This window comes from Leptonychotes weddellii, chromosome 4 (assembly GCF_054177405.1).
Source record: "Leptonychotes weddellii isolate Sample4059 chromosome 4, ASM5417740v2, whole genome shotgun sequence".
NCBI lineage: Eukaryota > Metazoa > Chordata > Mammalia > Carnivora > Phocidae > Leptonychotes > Leptonychotes weddellii.
The window spans coordinates 45,731,666-45,746,150 of record NC_138372.1 but is presented as its reverse complement, the minus strand read 5'-3'; the positions used below and the strand labels follow the sequence as shown (position 1 = coordinate 45,746,150).

At 42.3% G+C, this 14,485-nt stretch overlaps 1 protein-coding gene across 10 annotated transcripts in view; it reads right to left on the bottom strand.

Moving 5' to 3' along the window:
* Positions 1-14,485, bottom strand: part of NFIA (nuclear factor I A) — a 368,371-nt gene that overhangs the window by 25,961 nt on the left and 327,925 nt on the right. For 8 of the 10 annotated variants that reach the window (XM_081816984.1, XM_081816983.1, XM_081816982.1 and 5 more), the window contains one exon: positions 11,926-12,017. The exons of the other annotated variants lie outside the window; for them this stretch is intronic. In XM_081816984.1, the coding sequence (XP_081673110.1) occupies positions 11,926-12,017 (92 nt within the window). The remainder of the gene's footprint in view (positions 1-11,925; positions 12,018-14,485) is intronic. 10 annotated transcript variants of the gene reach the window in all.

Genomic DNA, 14,485 nt, shown 5'->3' with positions numbered 1-14,485 from the left:
TCAAACACACACTGCTACTCTTTCGCATGTGTTCCTCCTCTTGCCTGGAGTGGAATGTTGTACCCACCAGGTAGGTCTGTCTCCTTCAAAACCAGCTCATGTGTCTTTCTCCTCGAGAATGTATCTTCCATGAGGCCCTGCTTCTCTCCATAGTTAATGACCTACTCTCTGTACTCCTTATAGATTAGGCATACTTCAATTGTTTCATTTATCATACCTTACTATACTTTGTTTACTTTTCTCCCTAGAAGTCTGTGAGCAAGGTATAGCAGGGACTGGATACAACACACACACACACACACACACACACACACACACCTCTTCCAGCCTAGTGTGGTGGCAAGAATATAGTAGATGCTCAGTAAATTGGTTTTTTTTTTTTTTCCTGTCCCCAAGATCAGTCACATAGCTGATGAGTAGGGGGGATAAACTAGGTATCCAAGTATTTTGACTCCTAGTCTAGTGCTCCTTCTATTCTACCAAGATGCACAGGTCTCTACCACGGTACTACGGTCAGTTCCCTTACTAGAATTTTCTATTATTATTGTCCTTCCATCCCCCCAGCGTGACTCCTTCCCCATACACACATCCTCCATGGATCCACAGAAGGGGGGGATCATACTTGAGAGGGGCAGAGGCTGTGTGCCATGAGAACTGGCCTTAAATTTCCCCCAACTACTCAGGGCAACATGAGACAGCATATCCCGCCTTGGAAGGGAGGATTGAGCACTTTCCATGTTATTAAGGCAGCAGGGTGAGGGTCTGAGGTGGCCCTTCAAGTTCACGTCTGGGCGGCAGCTCCATTATCCCAACACATTCAGAGTGTGGGAGGGAGGGCGTGAGGGCCAGGAACACAGGGCCAGGACAGCCTGTCCTAACCCAGTGTCCCAGCCCCAACACAGGGATCCAGCTTATCACAAGCTCCTGTGATTCATTAGTTAATGTGTAAAGCATTTGGAAAGTGGAAAGCTAATTAGAAGTGCTAAGTTATTTCATCTCTGCTGTAAAAGAAGCAATGTGAAGCCTAAGGAAAAATTCTCATGCAAATATTTTGGGGAGGCGTGTGCTGCGGAATGTAACTCAATGAATAGGCTCCATTGAAAGGCTATATCTCAAAAACAGAGGCCCCCGATAAAAGAATGTGCCTCCGTCCTCAATAAACAAACAGGAAGGTAAACAAGTGGTTGTGAGAAAAGTGGGCAGGAAGCATCACTGAGAACTCATGGGAGAGCTTTGAAAATCTCACTCTAGACAATAGGTCCTGGCCTTGAAACTCTGTCTGTCCGTGGGACCTTCAAGGTCTTAGGCTCATGAGAAAGCCTGGGAAAGCCTGTGCCCCAAAGAAACCCCCTCCTAACGTGAACGGTTATTTTTTAGAGCCCAGGAACATTTGGGAAAGTGAGTTCCTCGGGCAGGGGAGTTTCACAGGCAGGGGCTTTGTGGAAAGGGGGACAGTTGGCCACACCTGCATGGCCTCTCTCCTCACAGTTCACGGAGCGGGGCCAATCCACGCATTTTCCTGTTCTCTGAACTCTGTTGACTCAAGCTCAGCAAAACCGGGCTCTTTTCTTTTGCAAAGGAAGCATCTGGTTCCAAGTCATAAAAGAGAAACCCAGAACCCATTGCTGACTGTTTGATAAGCACCTGGGAGGGCACGAGGAGGGCACTGTTTCACAGGGTTCCCTTGCAATTACAAAGGGACATGTCCTCCAACTCAGCCTTTTCAGAGGTCCAGTTTACTGGGAGAAAGTTGACCCAGCCCGTGGGAGCTGGTCTGCACAAAACCCCAGTATGTTTGCCTGAATCCCGGACTCGGACAGAGGGCTAAAATGACCTGATTGCTACACACTCACTCACACTCACACACACATGCGTGTGCACACACAGTATTTATGTTTCTTAGACACATAGGGAGCAAGTATAGAGGAAAGGCACTGTAAGAAGACAGGCATCAAGGGATGAAGGGAGTCAAGTGCAGCAATAGGAGTTAAAAGCACACGAAACCTATCAGAGAATGGGAAAGAGGCATATGGCAAATACTGCTATCAGTTTACCTACTATCTATGGCCCCTTCTTTCTTGGGGCAGTTTTGTTTAGGGAGGACAATGTAACCAGCCCAGGGTAATAAATCGCGATTTTAGGCAATCAAGATAATTCTGTGCTAACTTTCCCAGCATTTTTTGCATCTAAAGATTCAAAATGTAATCCAGTTTTAGTCAGTGAGACCTAAAGAGAAATTTGCTAACAGGAAGCAGAGGAGGAGTATGGCAGGGCCTTTGTTTCCCTGATGTAAGAGGGATAATGGAGTGGGACCTGGGCATGATGTCTGGAGCTGCAGCAGCCATTCTGCAACCAGAGGCACCAAGCATGAGGATGAACAGACAGCATGCTAAGGATGGTTGAGCGGAATGTCTGCAAGAGCATGGGTTCCTGTTGGTATCATATAGCAGATGAAACAAGGCCAACAACCACACAGATTTCACATGAGGAAAATAACCCTGATTGGCTTACGCCACGCTTAATTGGGTTCTCTTCTATGAGGTAGATAGATGGTATTGTGGCCTTCATTTCATAGATGCAGGAATTGAATTTTAAAGGATAATATTGTCCAAGATCACTCTGATGAATGGCACAGCCAGGATGTGAAAATAGGTCTATCCTACTCTTTAATTCATGACTTTTTCCCTGTTCCCCCAAAAGAAATCAGGCCACGAGTACCAAATATAGTTCCCTTAGTATCCTGGAACATCCCCTGATCAGAAGAAGCATCATTATCAAGATCCATCTAAGGACTGGAAGTTTTGACAGTGATCCTGCAATTGATCCTAGGGTTTTCTGGCTTCGTTGCAAGGCTATCATCAAACTCTGACCTCACTCCTCTTAGAACTCTACACAAATTCTCACCTTGTTTTCAAGCCTTCCTCCCACTTCATTTCCAGCCTCCATTTTCCCACAATCCCAACGGCAATTAGCCTTCTTCCATAAGATCTAAAATTTCAGGTGCAAGCTCCCTCTTATCTTCCCCTTGTCCCTGGCCACTGATCTCATTTGAATACTGAGAAGAGGCAAGTGAGGAAGGAGACAGGATTTACTGATCACCTATTGTGTGCCAAATCCCAAGTAGGCACTTAATTCTTTTAATAATCATCCATTTGCTTTAACTAAGAAGCTTCCCCAAATCTTTTTGGAGCAAGGCAAAAACCAAACAAACGAAAAGGCTAAAACCAAACTACAACACGGAAGTTAAAGGTAATGGGGTTATGGAAGTATAAGAACTGAGGGAGAGGGCACCTGGGTGGCTCAGTCGGTTAAGATTCTGCCTTCAGCTCAGATCATGATCTCAGGGTCCTGGGATCGAGCCCCGCGTCAGGCTCCATTCTCAGCGCGGAATCTGCTTCTCCATCTCTCTCTGCCTCTCCCCCTGCTCATGCTCTCTCTCTCTCAAATAAATAAATAAAATTTTACTTAAAAAAAAAACAACAACTGAGGGAGGTAAAAGAGACCAGTCCCTAGAACTGATGCTATCACTTTGCCCAGAAGTGAAGTCTGTAGCTGAGAACATCTCAAATGAGCTGCTAAATTAAAAACTGAAAGACGAGGGTTCTGTTTGTTGAAAAGTATATCTTAATAGTGTCTCATAACCTATCAGTGAATCCACTACCAAGTGTACCAGAAGAGAATGTACAGGTTGGTGTGGGAGATGGGAGGCTGGGAGGATTCACTCTGGCCCACAGCAGGACAGAGGGAGGGGAAGCACACTGCATGAGTAACTCATCCTGGTGAGGTGTTGTTTACTACTCAACACCTATCACTGGGGATGAAAACATAAGAGAAAAAATGACCAGGTACTGCCTTTCCCTTCAGGGTCTAATGGGGGAGGTATTTTCATTTGCTGCCGTCCTTACCACCCTCAGACACAGAGTTTCCTCTTGGGGAGTCTCTTCTTCCTTGGGGCACAATTGAGCTAAAGAGGAGAAATGGTGTGCAGAGGAATAGATGTGCCCAATTAATTAGGCTTTGGACGTACCTTTAGGGCAGATGCTCAATGGAAGGATCCATGGGGTTATAATCTTTAGGGGAGGGGTTGTCCTAATTTGCTAGATGGTTGCTTTAGATCCAGAGTTTGGCAGGTAGGTTCGGGCCATATCCACATAGCAGCACGTGAGGATGTGCTGAAAGATTCATCCAAGACCTCGCCTAATGGGGCACATTGAAGAGAGCCTGGGCTTGGCAATCAGAAGTGGCTTTGTGTCCTGGCTATGTGGTTCCAGGGAAGTCACTTCTTCTCTTTAAACCTCAGTTTTAAAATCTGTATAATGGGGATAACAATAATAATGGTTCTGCCTACTAATGGGTTGCTCTTAAGATCAAGTGAGAAAATACTTTGTAATCCAGAAAATACTATTTAAAGAGTTTAGTTATCAACCAAACAATAAAAGCTATCGTTTGTTGAATGTTTAGTTGGAGCCAAGCATTTATTTTCTTTACACCAGTACAATTTAAGACTTAAAACAACCATCAGAGATGATATAATCACCATGCTACAATTAACAAACCAGACTAGAAAAATTGAATTACCAAGAAAGAAAGAAAAGAATAAACAACAACAACAACAAAAATGAAAGAAAGAAAGAAAAGAAAAGAAACACATATACTGCTTCTAAGTGATGGAATAAAGCTCCACCCATGATCTGAAAAGGAAGCCCACAATCTCAGCTGCTCTCCTATCTGGTCTCTGGGCAGAGGCTAGCGGTTCTCACAGATGCAGACTAACATCATTAGTAAAGGTCTTTTTCCCAGGCAGGATGAGAGAATGAGCTCAGTCTTATTTTACAGATGCATGAACTAATAGGAAACTGCCGCAGGTCTTCAGAAGTCCCAAGCACAACATCAGTCCTATCCCACGGGACCCAATTTCTAGGCTTCTGATTTCCTTGATGTAAGAGGATGAGTCAGTCCTAGACCATCTTAAAGAGAAAATGGTCAGTAACATTTCACTAACACTAATTACACATGCAGATGGCATTTGGGAAAAAGAAATTTGAGAGACAAACTGGTTCAAATCCTGGCTACCTCCCTTGCTTGGGGCAGATGTATTCTTCTGAAACTTCAGTTTCCTCATCTGTAAAATGGGGACAACAGCACCAACCTCAGAGGACTCTGAGTACTGCAGCAAGTGTAGGCACACATCGGTGCTTAAGACAGAGTAAATTAGACCAGTAGGACTTCCTATTGTTTCCAAAGTCAGGAGGAGACGAAATTTTACCTGTCATTGTGTGGGCCTGTAACCGAAATGCTCAAACCCAATTCTAACTAGAGGGGGAAGATACTCTTTTTTTTTTTCTCCTCTAAGGAAATCTCAGTTTGTTGCCTTTGCAACTCTCCAGTTGCTCCCTGAACTTCTGTGGATATCTAACCTCCTCCAGGCAGGCAGCACAGAGTGGGGGGAGGGGGGGGCGGGAAGGCTTCTGCTCATCTGAGTGCAATCTCAGGTGAGCTTAGTGCTCCAGGTGAGGACATTACACAAGGAGGGGGAGTTTCTTGGCAATGAGGGGTGAGGGAGCTACCAGCTGACATGACTGCAGCAGGAAAGGATTCTAATTTTATCTGCTTGGTCCAGAGAAGACAGAACCCAACAAACATGTCACTCCTCTTAGGATGGGCTAAATAAAGCCTTAACTACCAGCTTGTGGATAAATGGGTGAAAATTGAAGCTAGCAAGAAAAAAGGTAAATTATATGAGAATCAGAACCATATCATCAGACCAAAGTTAGATATGGACAGAAAAATGGGTTAGCCTTTCTGCCCCTTCCGCTCTTTGGAAAGTTCTCTTACCCAACTCTGTGGTCTCAAAGCCTCTTAGGCAAATCCCTATTGTAATTGGTATCATGCTGCATTATTAAAGTTGTTGTTGTCATTACTATTCTTACTATTTTTTACATCTGTGTCCTCTACTAGTCTTCGAACAACTTGGGGAGAATTGGTACTCCTCATTCTGTAGGTGTTGGGAATATTGTAAGAAACAATGAGTAAGCGAAGAAAGGAACTTACGAAGAGTTTTGCAGAGTGACTATGCTTTGGTTTCTCAAGCCGAGCTTCAGGAACATGACACAGAATGATAACAGATTGAAATGCTCTCCATATTCGCCGCCTCCCCACATTCCTTGTGCATCCCCACCAAAGGCAGACAATGGGCAACACGCCCATAACCTCCAGATCAGCTGGTTTTCGGCACAGCACGAAGTGTGTGTGATTTGTGCATACGTGTGTAAATTTCATGAGGCAAACGCAGTCACACTGCTCACAAGCCGGGCAGCTAAGTGATTTATTAAGCAAAGGTTACAGCACCTGTGCCTTTCTGTCAAAAATCTGGCCCATGCCATGCCAAGCGATTCTTCCAATAACCCAAGTGGTAATTTGGTTTTAAATAGCATTTCAGATACCACAATTCTGTTGATGCAGAACAGTGATAGATTTGGGTGGCAGGGAAGAAATGCCTGCTTTTAATATTGTTTGCACTCATTTTTCATTTTAAAGAATTAGTTCTCATTGGAGTTCTGCAGGTTAAGCATTTTATTTGAACACGCTGATTAAACTAGAACCTGAATCAAAATGAGTTCTTTGCTCAGTCCTTCTGTGTGGGAATTGGTATTTCTATTTATTACCTGATGATGAAATATTAACTTTTTTCTCTCTAAATAAATGCCTCCTCTTTTTTTTTTTTTTTAAAGATTTTATTTATTTATTTGAGACAGAGAGAATGAGAGAGAGAGCACATGAGAGGGGGGACGGTCAGAGGCAGAAGCAGGCTCCCTGCCGAGCAGGGAGCCCGATGCGGGACTCGATCCAGGGACTCCAGGATCATGACCTGAGCCGAAGGCAGTCGCCCAACCAACTGAGCCACCCAGGTGCCCAATAAATGCCTCCTCTTAATGGCTCTTGTTTTCAGGGATCAGATTAAATTATGGGATGCAATTGAAATGGCCATTGGATTTCTGCTATTTGAGATGACAGCATGTCCTCTATCATTCGGTGGGCGTGCAGGGGACATTAATAGTGTCCAAAGTGAAGTAAATACTCTATGCCCCAGGGAGTTCTCTATACCTTAACATCAACCATCCTGGGACAAATTTGAAAAGGAAGAGATTCGGGGTGGGGCCGAGGGGTCATGGTTTCTCAAACACATGGGTGTTCTGAAAGCTGCAGGGAGGTGGCCACCCCCTATTTTAATGATGAGTTATGAAATGGAGGATGCAGAAGGATAGGAGGCAAATGATGAGAGTAGCAGAGGTAGCAGACAAGTGAGGCAGAAGAACGGGACAGATAACTGGGCAGGAATGCTCAAACACAGCCAAAAGCTGGGGTGAAATATACCAAGCAATTGCAAGGCTCTTTGAAAGAAAACTAGCTCAGGGCAAGGCTAAGAAGAAGGCAATTCTGTCTCAGTGAAGGGAGGAATTCTCTGGAGAAAAAAACAGACGGAAGGGAAGGGGGAGAAAAAATGGCTTTCAATTATCCACGTTATCTTTCCCTACCAATCATTACAGATGATGAATTGGTGCAATAAAAGCCAATATTCAATTTTTCCAATTTACATGGAAAGAAGGCCATAATATATTGTTAAAGGGAAGAAACAGCAGCTTATCAAACAGTGCATATAATATGATCTCATTTTTGCAATACACTTGTATGCATAGAAACAGTCTGGATGGATTTATATGGAAATGTTAACAGTAGGACTACAAGTGATTTTTATTATTTTTCCCATCTGTATTTTCCACAATTAACATGTATCATGACTGTAATAAGGGAAAGTCATTATTTTTAAACTTCTTTATGAATCATTTAGCTTCAAGCAATATATGCTGACTACCCACTATGGGAAGGGTATGAGAAATAGTATTTTCAGAGAGGTGAGCACACACTCACAGTGGATTCTGTTGGTAAACTGCCTACTCGTCCTGTTTTACAGAATTTTATGCTCTTAAGAGGTGAAGGGGCCATTCGAGTTTATCTAACGATTATATCTTAAAAGTTGTGGTGAAATACACATAGCATAAAATGTCCCACCTTAACCATTTTTAAGTGGCCAGTTTAGCGGTCTTTGATACAGCCACACTGTTTTGTGACCACCACCACCACCCATCTCCAGAGCTCCTTCCATCTCACAAAACTGAAGCTCCATACCCATGAAACAATGACTCTCCATTCTGCCATCCACCCTCCCTCCCCGGCAACCACCATTCTCCTTTCTCTCTCTCTATGAATCTGATGGCTCCAGGGACCTCACATGAGTGGACTTATACAGTATTTGTCCTTTTGTGACTGGTCTATTTCACTTAGCATTATATCTTCATGGTTCATCCATGTAGCACACTGCGGAATTTCCTTCATTTTTAAGGCCAAATAATAGGTACTATATACCACAGTAACAGGGTAGATACACAATAAAATGTATATGCCACATTTTGTTTATGCCATTTGGCTGTTGATGGAGACCTGGATGGCTTCCACCTTTTGGTTGTTGTGAATAAGCTGCTAAGAACATGGATGTACCAATTACCTCTTCAAGACCTTGCTTTCAATTCTCTTGGGTGTATACTAAGGATTAAATTTTAATGCAGTCTCAGATTTGAAAGCAGAGAGTAGGCCAGTGATACTCCTGAGAGCTGAGCATCAGTCAGGATTTGAATACTTGCAGGGAAAGGTGCTCACCAGCTCATGAGGCCGTGCAGTGCAGTGGTTAGAGAATGCGGGCCTTGGAGTCAGGCAAACTGGGTACAGATTCTTGCTCCACATCTCAACTGCTTATGGCCATGGGAAAATGAACAATCTCTTTAGGTCTCAGTTTCTACATCTATAAAGTGCAGATAATTATATCTATCCTATTGGGTGGCTGAAAAAATTAGTTGGGTAACATACTTTAGGTACTCAGTACATAGAAAATGCTCCATGAATAGAAGCTATATATCATTAAAGAATACTTTGTATCAAGAAAGGTCTTACGATAAACTGAGAGCTGCCTATTTAAAATGTCTATGCAGGGGCGCCTGGGTGGCTCAGTCGTTAAGTGTCTGCCTTCAGCTCAGATCATGCTCCCGGGGTCCTGGGATCGAGCCCTGCATCGGGCTCCCTGCTCTGCAGGAAGCCTGCTTCTCCCTCTTCTACTCCCCCTGCTTGTGTTCCCTCTCTCACTGTGTCTCTCTCTGTCAAATAAATAAATAAAATCTTAAAAAAGAAAATGTCTATGCAGTAGTTCAAGTTCTATCTGCTAGAAAAAAAAAAAAGACCATATCTAATCTGTCTCCCATAGGTTGATGTTTAGGCATTTGAAGAGATTTCCATTGGAAAGTGGCATTTTGGAGATAAGGACACCAATTTACTTTGCATTTGTTTATGGATTTATGTGCAGGTTACCTCTTCCGCATTTGTAAAGCTTAAGCATCTGCCTGAGTGACTCTTCAATTTCTACTCTTCTAAAGGTAGAAAGCAAAATGTTGTCCTCCCAATTAATACAAATTTCATGCTTTATTAACAAAAGTATCAATATAGAACAAATAAATGCAAGCTTGCTTAGAAAATTACTAATCTGCAGGCCATGTTCAAATTAAGTCTTAGACAATTCCTGTAAAGGAAAAAAAAAATCCCTCTTCTGAATTAATGTCTTCTCAAAAAGGAGATTATTTTTAAAGTATATGACCATTTTTACCTATATCTGTGTATCTAACACTTTAAATGGTTCCAGAAGGTAGTTCCATTTTTCAAAAAAGAGTTAATATATACACCTTAAATTAAAATATTTTGAGTACATAACTTTTACCTCAGGACATATACACATACATATTTTTTTGAAAAAAAAAAATGACAACTCCATTAGCACAGTTTCTCCTAAGACAACTGGGGATGGCTTTCTTCAAGACAAATGTGGCAGGTGTAACTGTGATAAGAAACATTTAAGCTGTTGTCCCTGATGCCAAATATTTCACAGAAACAAAAAAAATTCAGTTCCAGATGCCAAAATTGGGTCTAAATGACATCATTCATCCAGATGCGTGGAAAATCTGGATTTTCAAGAATTGAATTTTTGTGGTCAACATCACGAAGACTCAGTTTCTGGGTTAAATAAAGCATTTGTGAAACAAAGCCATTTTGGAATATAACACGTTTTGATTATGGAGAAACAAATTGAATGGAACATGGGGTACCATTTCAGTGCTGTGAATCACAGATTACATAAAAAAATACGATGTAAAAGACAAACAGGACATTCCCAAACTACATTTTTGAGGTTCTTCACGAAGTAACCCGAGCACACTGGGGCTTTGAGAAAAGCAATCATTCAACATAGACCACTGTCCCCGGTTCTCCTTTCCCACTGAACTTGAACACATGCGCCAAAAGTACAAAACGAAATGTCCATGCCTTTGAGGTGATTATTCAACTCCAAATTCACCAGTTAAGCATTGGGAGGTATGGGAACATAAGCAATACACTGGAGTGATTTCATGGGAGGTCCTAAATAGATGTTAATCCCAGAAGCCATGGACACGCCAGTTTGAGGAGAAACAGCAGAAGTGGGAAACTCAAGAGTTAACCTTCTTGCTCCCCCTCTCCTCCCAGCTGCCTCCTCTGAGGCTGTACTCTCCATGACCCCGTGTCCCCCGCAAGGAAGGCTTCAGAGGCAGTGCAGTCTCACCTGCACCGGGGACACAGCAATAAACTAAAATCCTCTACAGAGAGCGCGCGCAAATGGACCCAGGAGGGCAAATCTCTCCCGTTGATAAGCATCTGGTCCTGTTCTTATAAACAAAGATGAGTAGTTACAAATTCGGCATCTGGAGGATACACACCCGGGCATATGCACCAAATAGCTCGGAGAATTTTTTTCAAACCACACGCTGAGAACCTCACAAAGAAAATACTCTCCCCTATGTCGATTATGACGGTATATGGTTACATTCTAATTAGGAAATCAGGGAGTCATTCCTTTCAAAACTTGAATCTAATTCTATTTCACAAACTTTTTTTTTTTTTTTTTTATATTTCACAAACTTCTTAAGTATGTCTGCACCCACTACCTTTGAACTCCAAGAGTCTCTCACTGTGTCTAACAGCAGGCCATTTCAAAACTTTTAAAAGAGGAAGGGGACATAGAAGGTTATTGCTTATGGGTACAGAGCCTCAGTTTTGCAAAATAAAAAATGTTTTCTGGAAAAAAAATAAAAGAGATTTCTTCTCTTTGACCTATACTAGCACAAAACACACCTATCAACCGAAAAACAAGCTCTAGATGTCCTAGTATCATCTTTTCTCAATCACCTACCTCAACACATGACATTATATTCACACATAGCCCCTCCCGCCCCACCTCACCTTGCTCCCTAGTGACCAGCATAGCCAGTAACAAACACCACCTATTTCTGCACCAACACCAGCAACTTAATAGGACTCATGAACCCTTTCTTTTCTTTTCTTTCAGGTTCCTGGTGACCCTATAACGAAAACAGAAGAGTGGCTGGCTCCCCATCCCCAGATACACTCTGATTTCACGGGTGGCCAGAGCTGACTTTTCCAGGCAGGGGCGGACTTCTGTCCGCTTGCAAGTGGAGAGACACGAATTCCTAGATGAGGAAACACACTATCTAGCTCTGGGAAGCCTTTCTTACCATAGCGAAAGGAGTTCTGGCACAGAAGCCTTCCTCCTCTACCCCCTCAACACAAGACACAAAAATCGCAGACAGCATTTTCCACGATTTCTGAGGACACAGGGAAATGTGGCTGAAGGGCCGGGAAGGTTGGGGTTGGGAGGAAAGGGGACCGAACAGGGGCTGGGAAATGCAGCCTGTTGTGCCAAAAGACAAGTTACAATGCACCTGATGAATAAAACAAGCTGCACCACATACAGAAAAGATGAGAGCGGCCCACCTGTGTCTGTTGAGGGATATTTACAAAGCTTGGATCCCGTGGTCCAACACTGACGAATCGGTTTGCGGGGGAGGTGCTGGGTGTCGAGTAGGCTGTGAAGGGAAGGGACACATGCGTTCAGGAAGCAGCACGAGATTGCACACACAAACAACACCAAAACACACAGTCTCCGAGCCTACACAGCTGATTAACAAGGAAATGTGCAAACACTGGAGCTAGCAAAGGGATCTGGCTAGCGAGGGCATTTTAGACAGTCATAAAAGGGAAGGGGTGTTGGGTTCTAAAGACTGTTGGAATAAAACGATGTCAAACTGGTGCTCAGATGAGTTCTTTTCTCCTTCCATCATACAAATTAGAACATGCAGGACATTTGCAAAGTATACTTTCGGAGTTAAACATGAGCTCTGGGGCCAGAAAGAGATATCCTAGTCCTTAGAGCACAGGGAGAAAGAGATTAGGTAGGAAGGAGAGGAGAGCAGTTCCATTTACAACCTTGCTTTTCACACTATGGCACTCCCAAAAATCATGAGATAGTCCTGTGCCTCTGTAGCTAAATATCGAAGAGTAGTCTTTAGAAAAGGAATTAACGGCTTCTCCAGAAAGGAGGTGGAAAACCACTGAGAACCAGCTGTCTTTATAGGCTTCGGGAGAGTTTCTAGAATCTCTGTGAAGCACAAGATGTGCTTAAAATATTAACATCTGTAGTCTTCCCATCCTAGAACCTTTCTGTTAAGGCACAAACTATCAAGAACCCGTGTAAACCAAGATATCACACTAAAACCACACTTCAGTTTACTATCCTTTCACAGTTCATGAAAGTTTTGTTGTTGGTTTTTATATTTTTGGTTTTTATATTTATATTTAAGAGCTTCACTCTAGGAAAAAAACTCAGTGGCTTTGCTGTTTTATCGGCTTATAAGCCCAAATGTGCATTTGGTCTTTTGGTGTCCTGCAGTTCACTTCTTTACCACAAACTCCCAATATTTATTCACATTCTTTCTTTTTACCAGAACTTTTAGACAGACTCTTGCTTACTTTCAAATTTCTTAACAATACTTGTAAAAGGCCCCAATTTTTTGAGTTAACCCTAGACACACGCCATCTAAAAGATGAAAAGGATTTGCAACTTTTAAAAACACAGATAACTGAGGGAAAAATACCAAATTCCTTTGCCAGATTTCTTTTTTCCTTTTTGGCATCATCTGCTTTTCTTTGATTTTCTGTTTTACAGAAAACTGCTCAGACTTCTTGTTTCCTTTGTTGAGCACATCTAGAGATAAAATTTTTCCCAATCTGGCCCAAGTCCTGTTGGTCATCTTTGGTAAGAGCTAAGTCACCCACACAGATCTGTGATGGTCACATGGTGTGGCTGTGTTAACCAGCATGGAACAGAGGATGAACATGAGGATCCTCTGATGTCTATTAATAAGAAGGTTTTGTTGTAGTGTTTGTTTTAGAAGGATCTGGGAATAGTTTTATATAAAACCATGTATATATACATGTTTATATAAAAAAATGTATGATGTGATGTACTGTCTAGCTACGTGAATCTACTGATTTCCTCCCCAGCCCATTCTATGTTAGACTAAATTGAACAGATTTGAGAAATACCCCTGCATAAAGCCATTCTGTATGTGTCTCTCACTTACTGGTATGGGAGAAATGTAAGTTTTTAGAAGTTCAGTAAAATACTCTTTATTAATTGCTCTATTCAGCCTATTGCTTTGCTTTCATATGGTTTAAGGAGTCTCCATAGAAAGTTACATATTGAAAATGATGGACTCTAATTACCCGGTAGTGAATTTACCTGCTCCTAGGGCACAAAGAGGATGTGGAAGAGATAAGGAGGAAGCTAGCAGATGAAATAACCTGTCAAACCTCTCAGTGGTTGGCAGGGGGGAAAAGTGTTCTTTCACACATGAATAGGTAGGTAGGTCGAGAAGGAACAAAAAAAAGGCATGAAGAGTATGCTAAGGTACTAAGACTAAGTGACTGATGACAGATGCTGAAATGTGAGTCCTAGTGGAACTGTGTGCTTGGGCTGCACTGGTCATCACAGACATATAGCAGGATTTCCTATGATGTTTTTACCATCCTGGTGACATCAGAAACAAGCATGCTAAGTGAGCCGAGGAATCACGGCATTTTTCTGTTTTTCTTTCTCTGTGAAGACAGTTCTCCATTGACCACAGCAAGTTTACTAAACCTGAAAAGGTCTGTATTACATTCTGTTCTCTATTGTTTGCCAGACCTAAATTTTGCCATTTGAAAGGTGTAGCATACAAATACTTTAGTCACTCAAAACTGCTATGTGGCTAACAACTGGATATTTTGCCTTCCTCAGGCACGAGACAAACTTCGCCTTCTTGATTTCAAAATATTCCAGGAGGCCTTTCATGCTTTCATAGGCTCCTAAAACTGCTTCAAAGTTTAGTCCGGTTTTTAAAACGAGAGCAACAGTGAGAGAGTATGTTAGCATTTAAAAAAAAAGGAGAGAGAGAAAGAAAAAACAAAAAAAGGATATTAAAACTACAAAAACCTGGGAATCTCTGAGTACCCA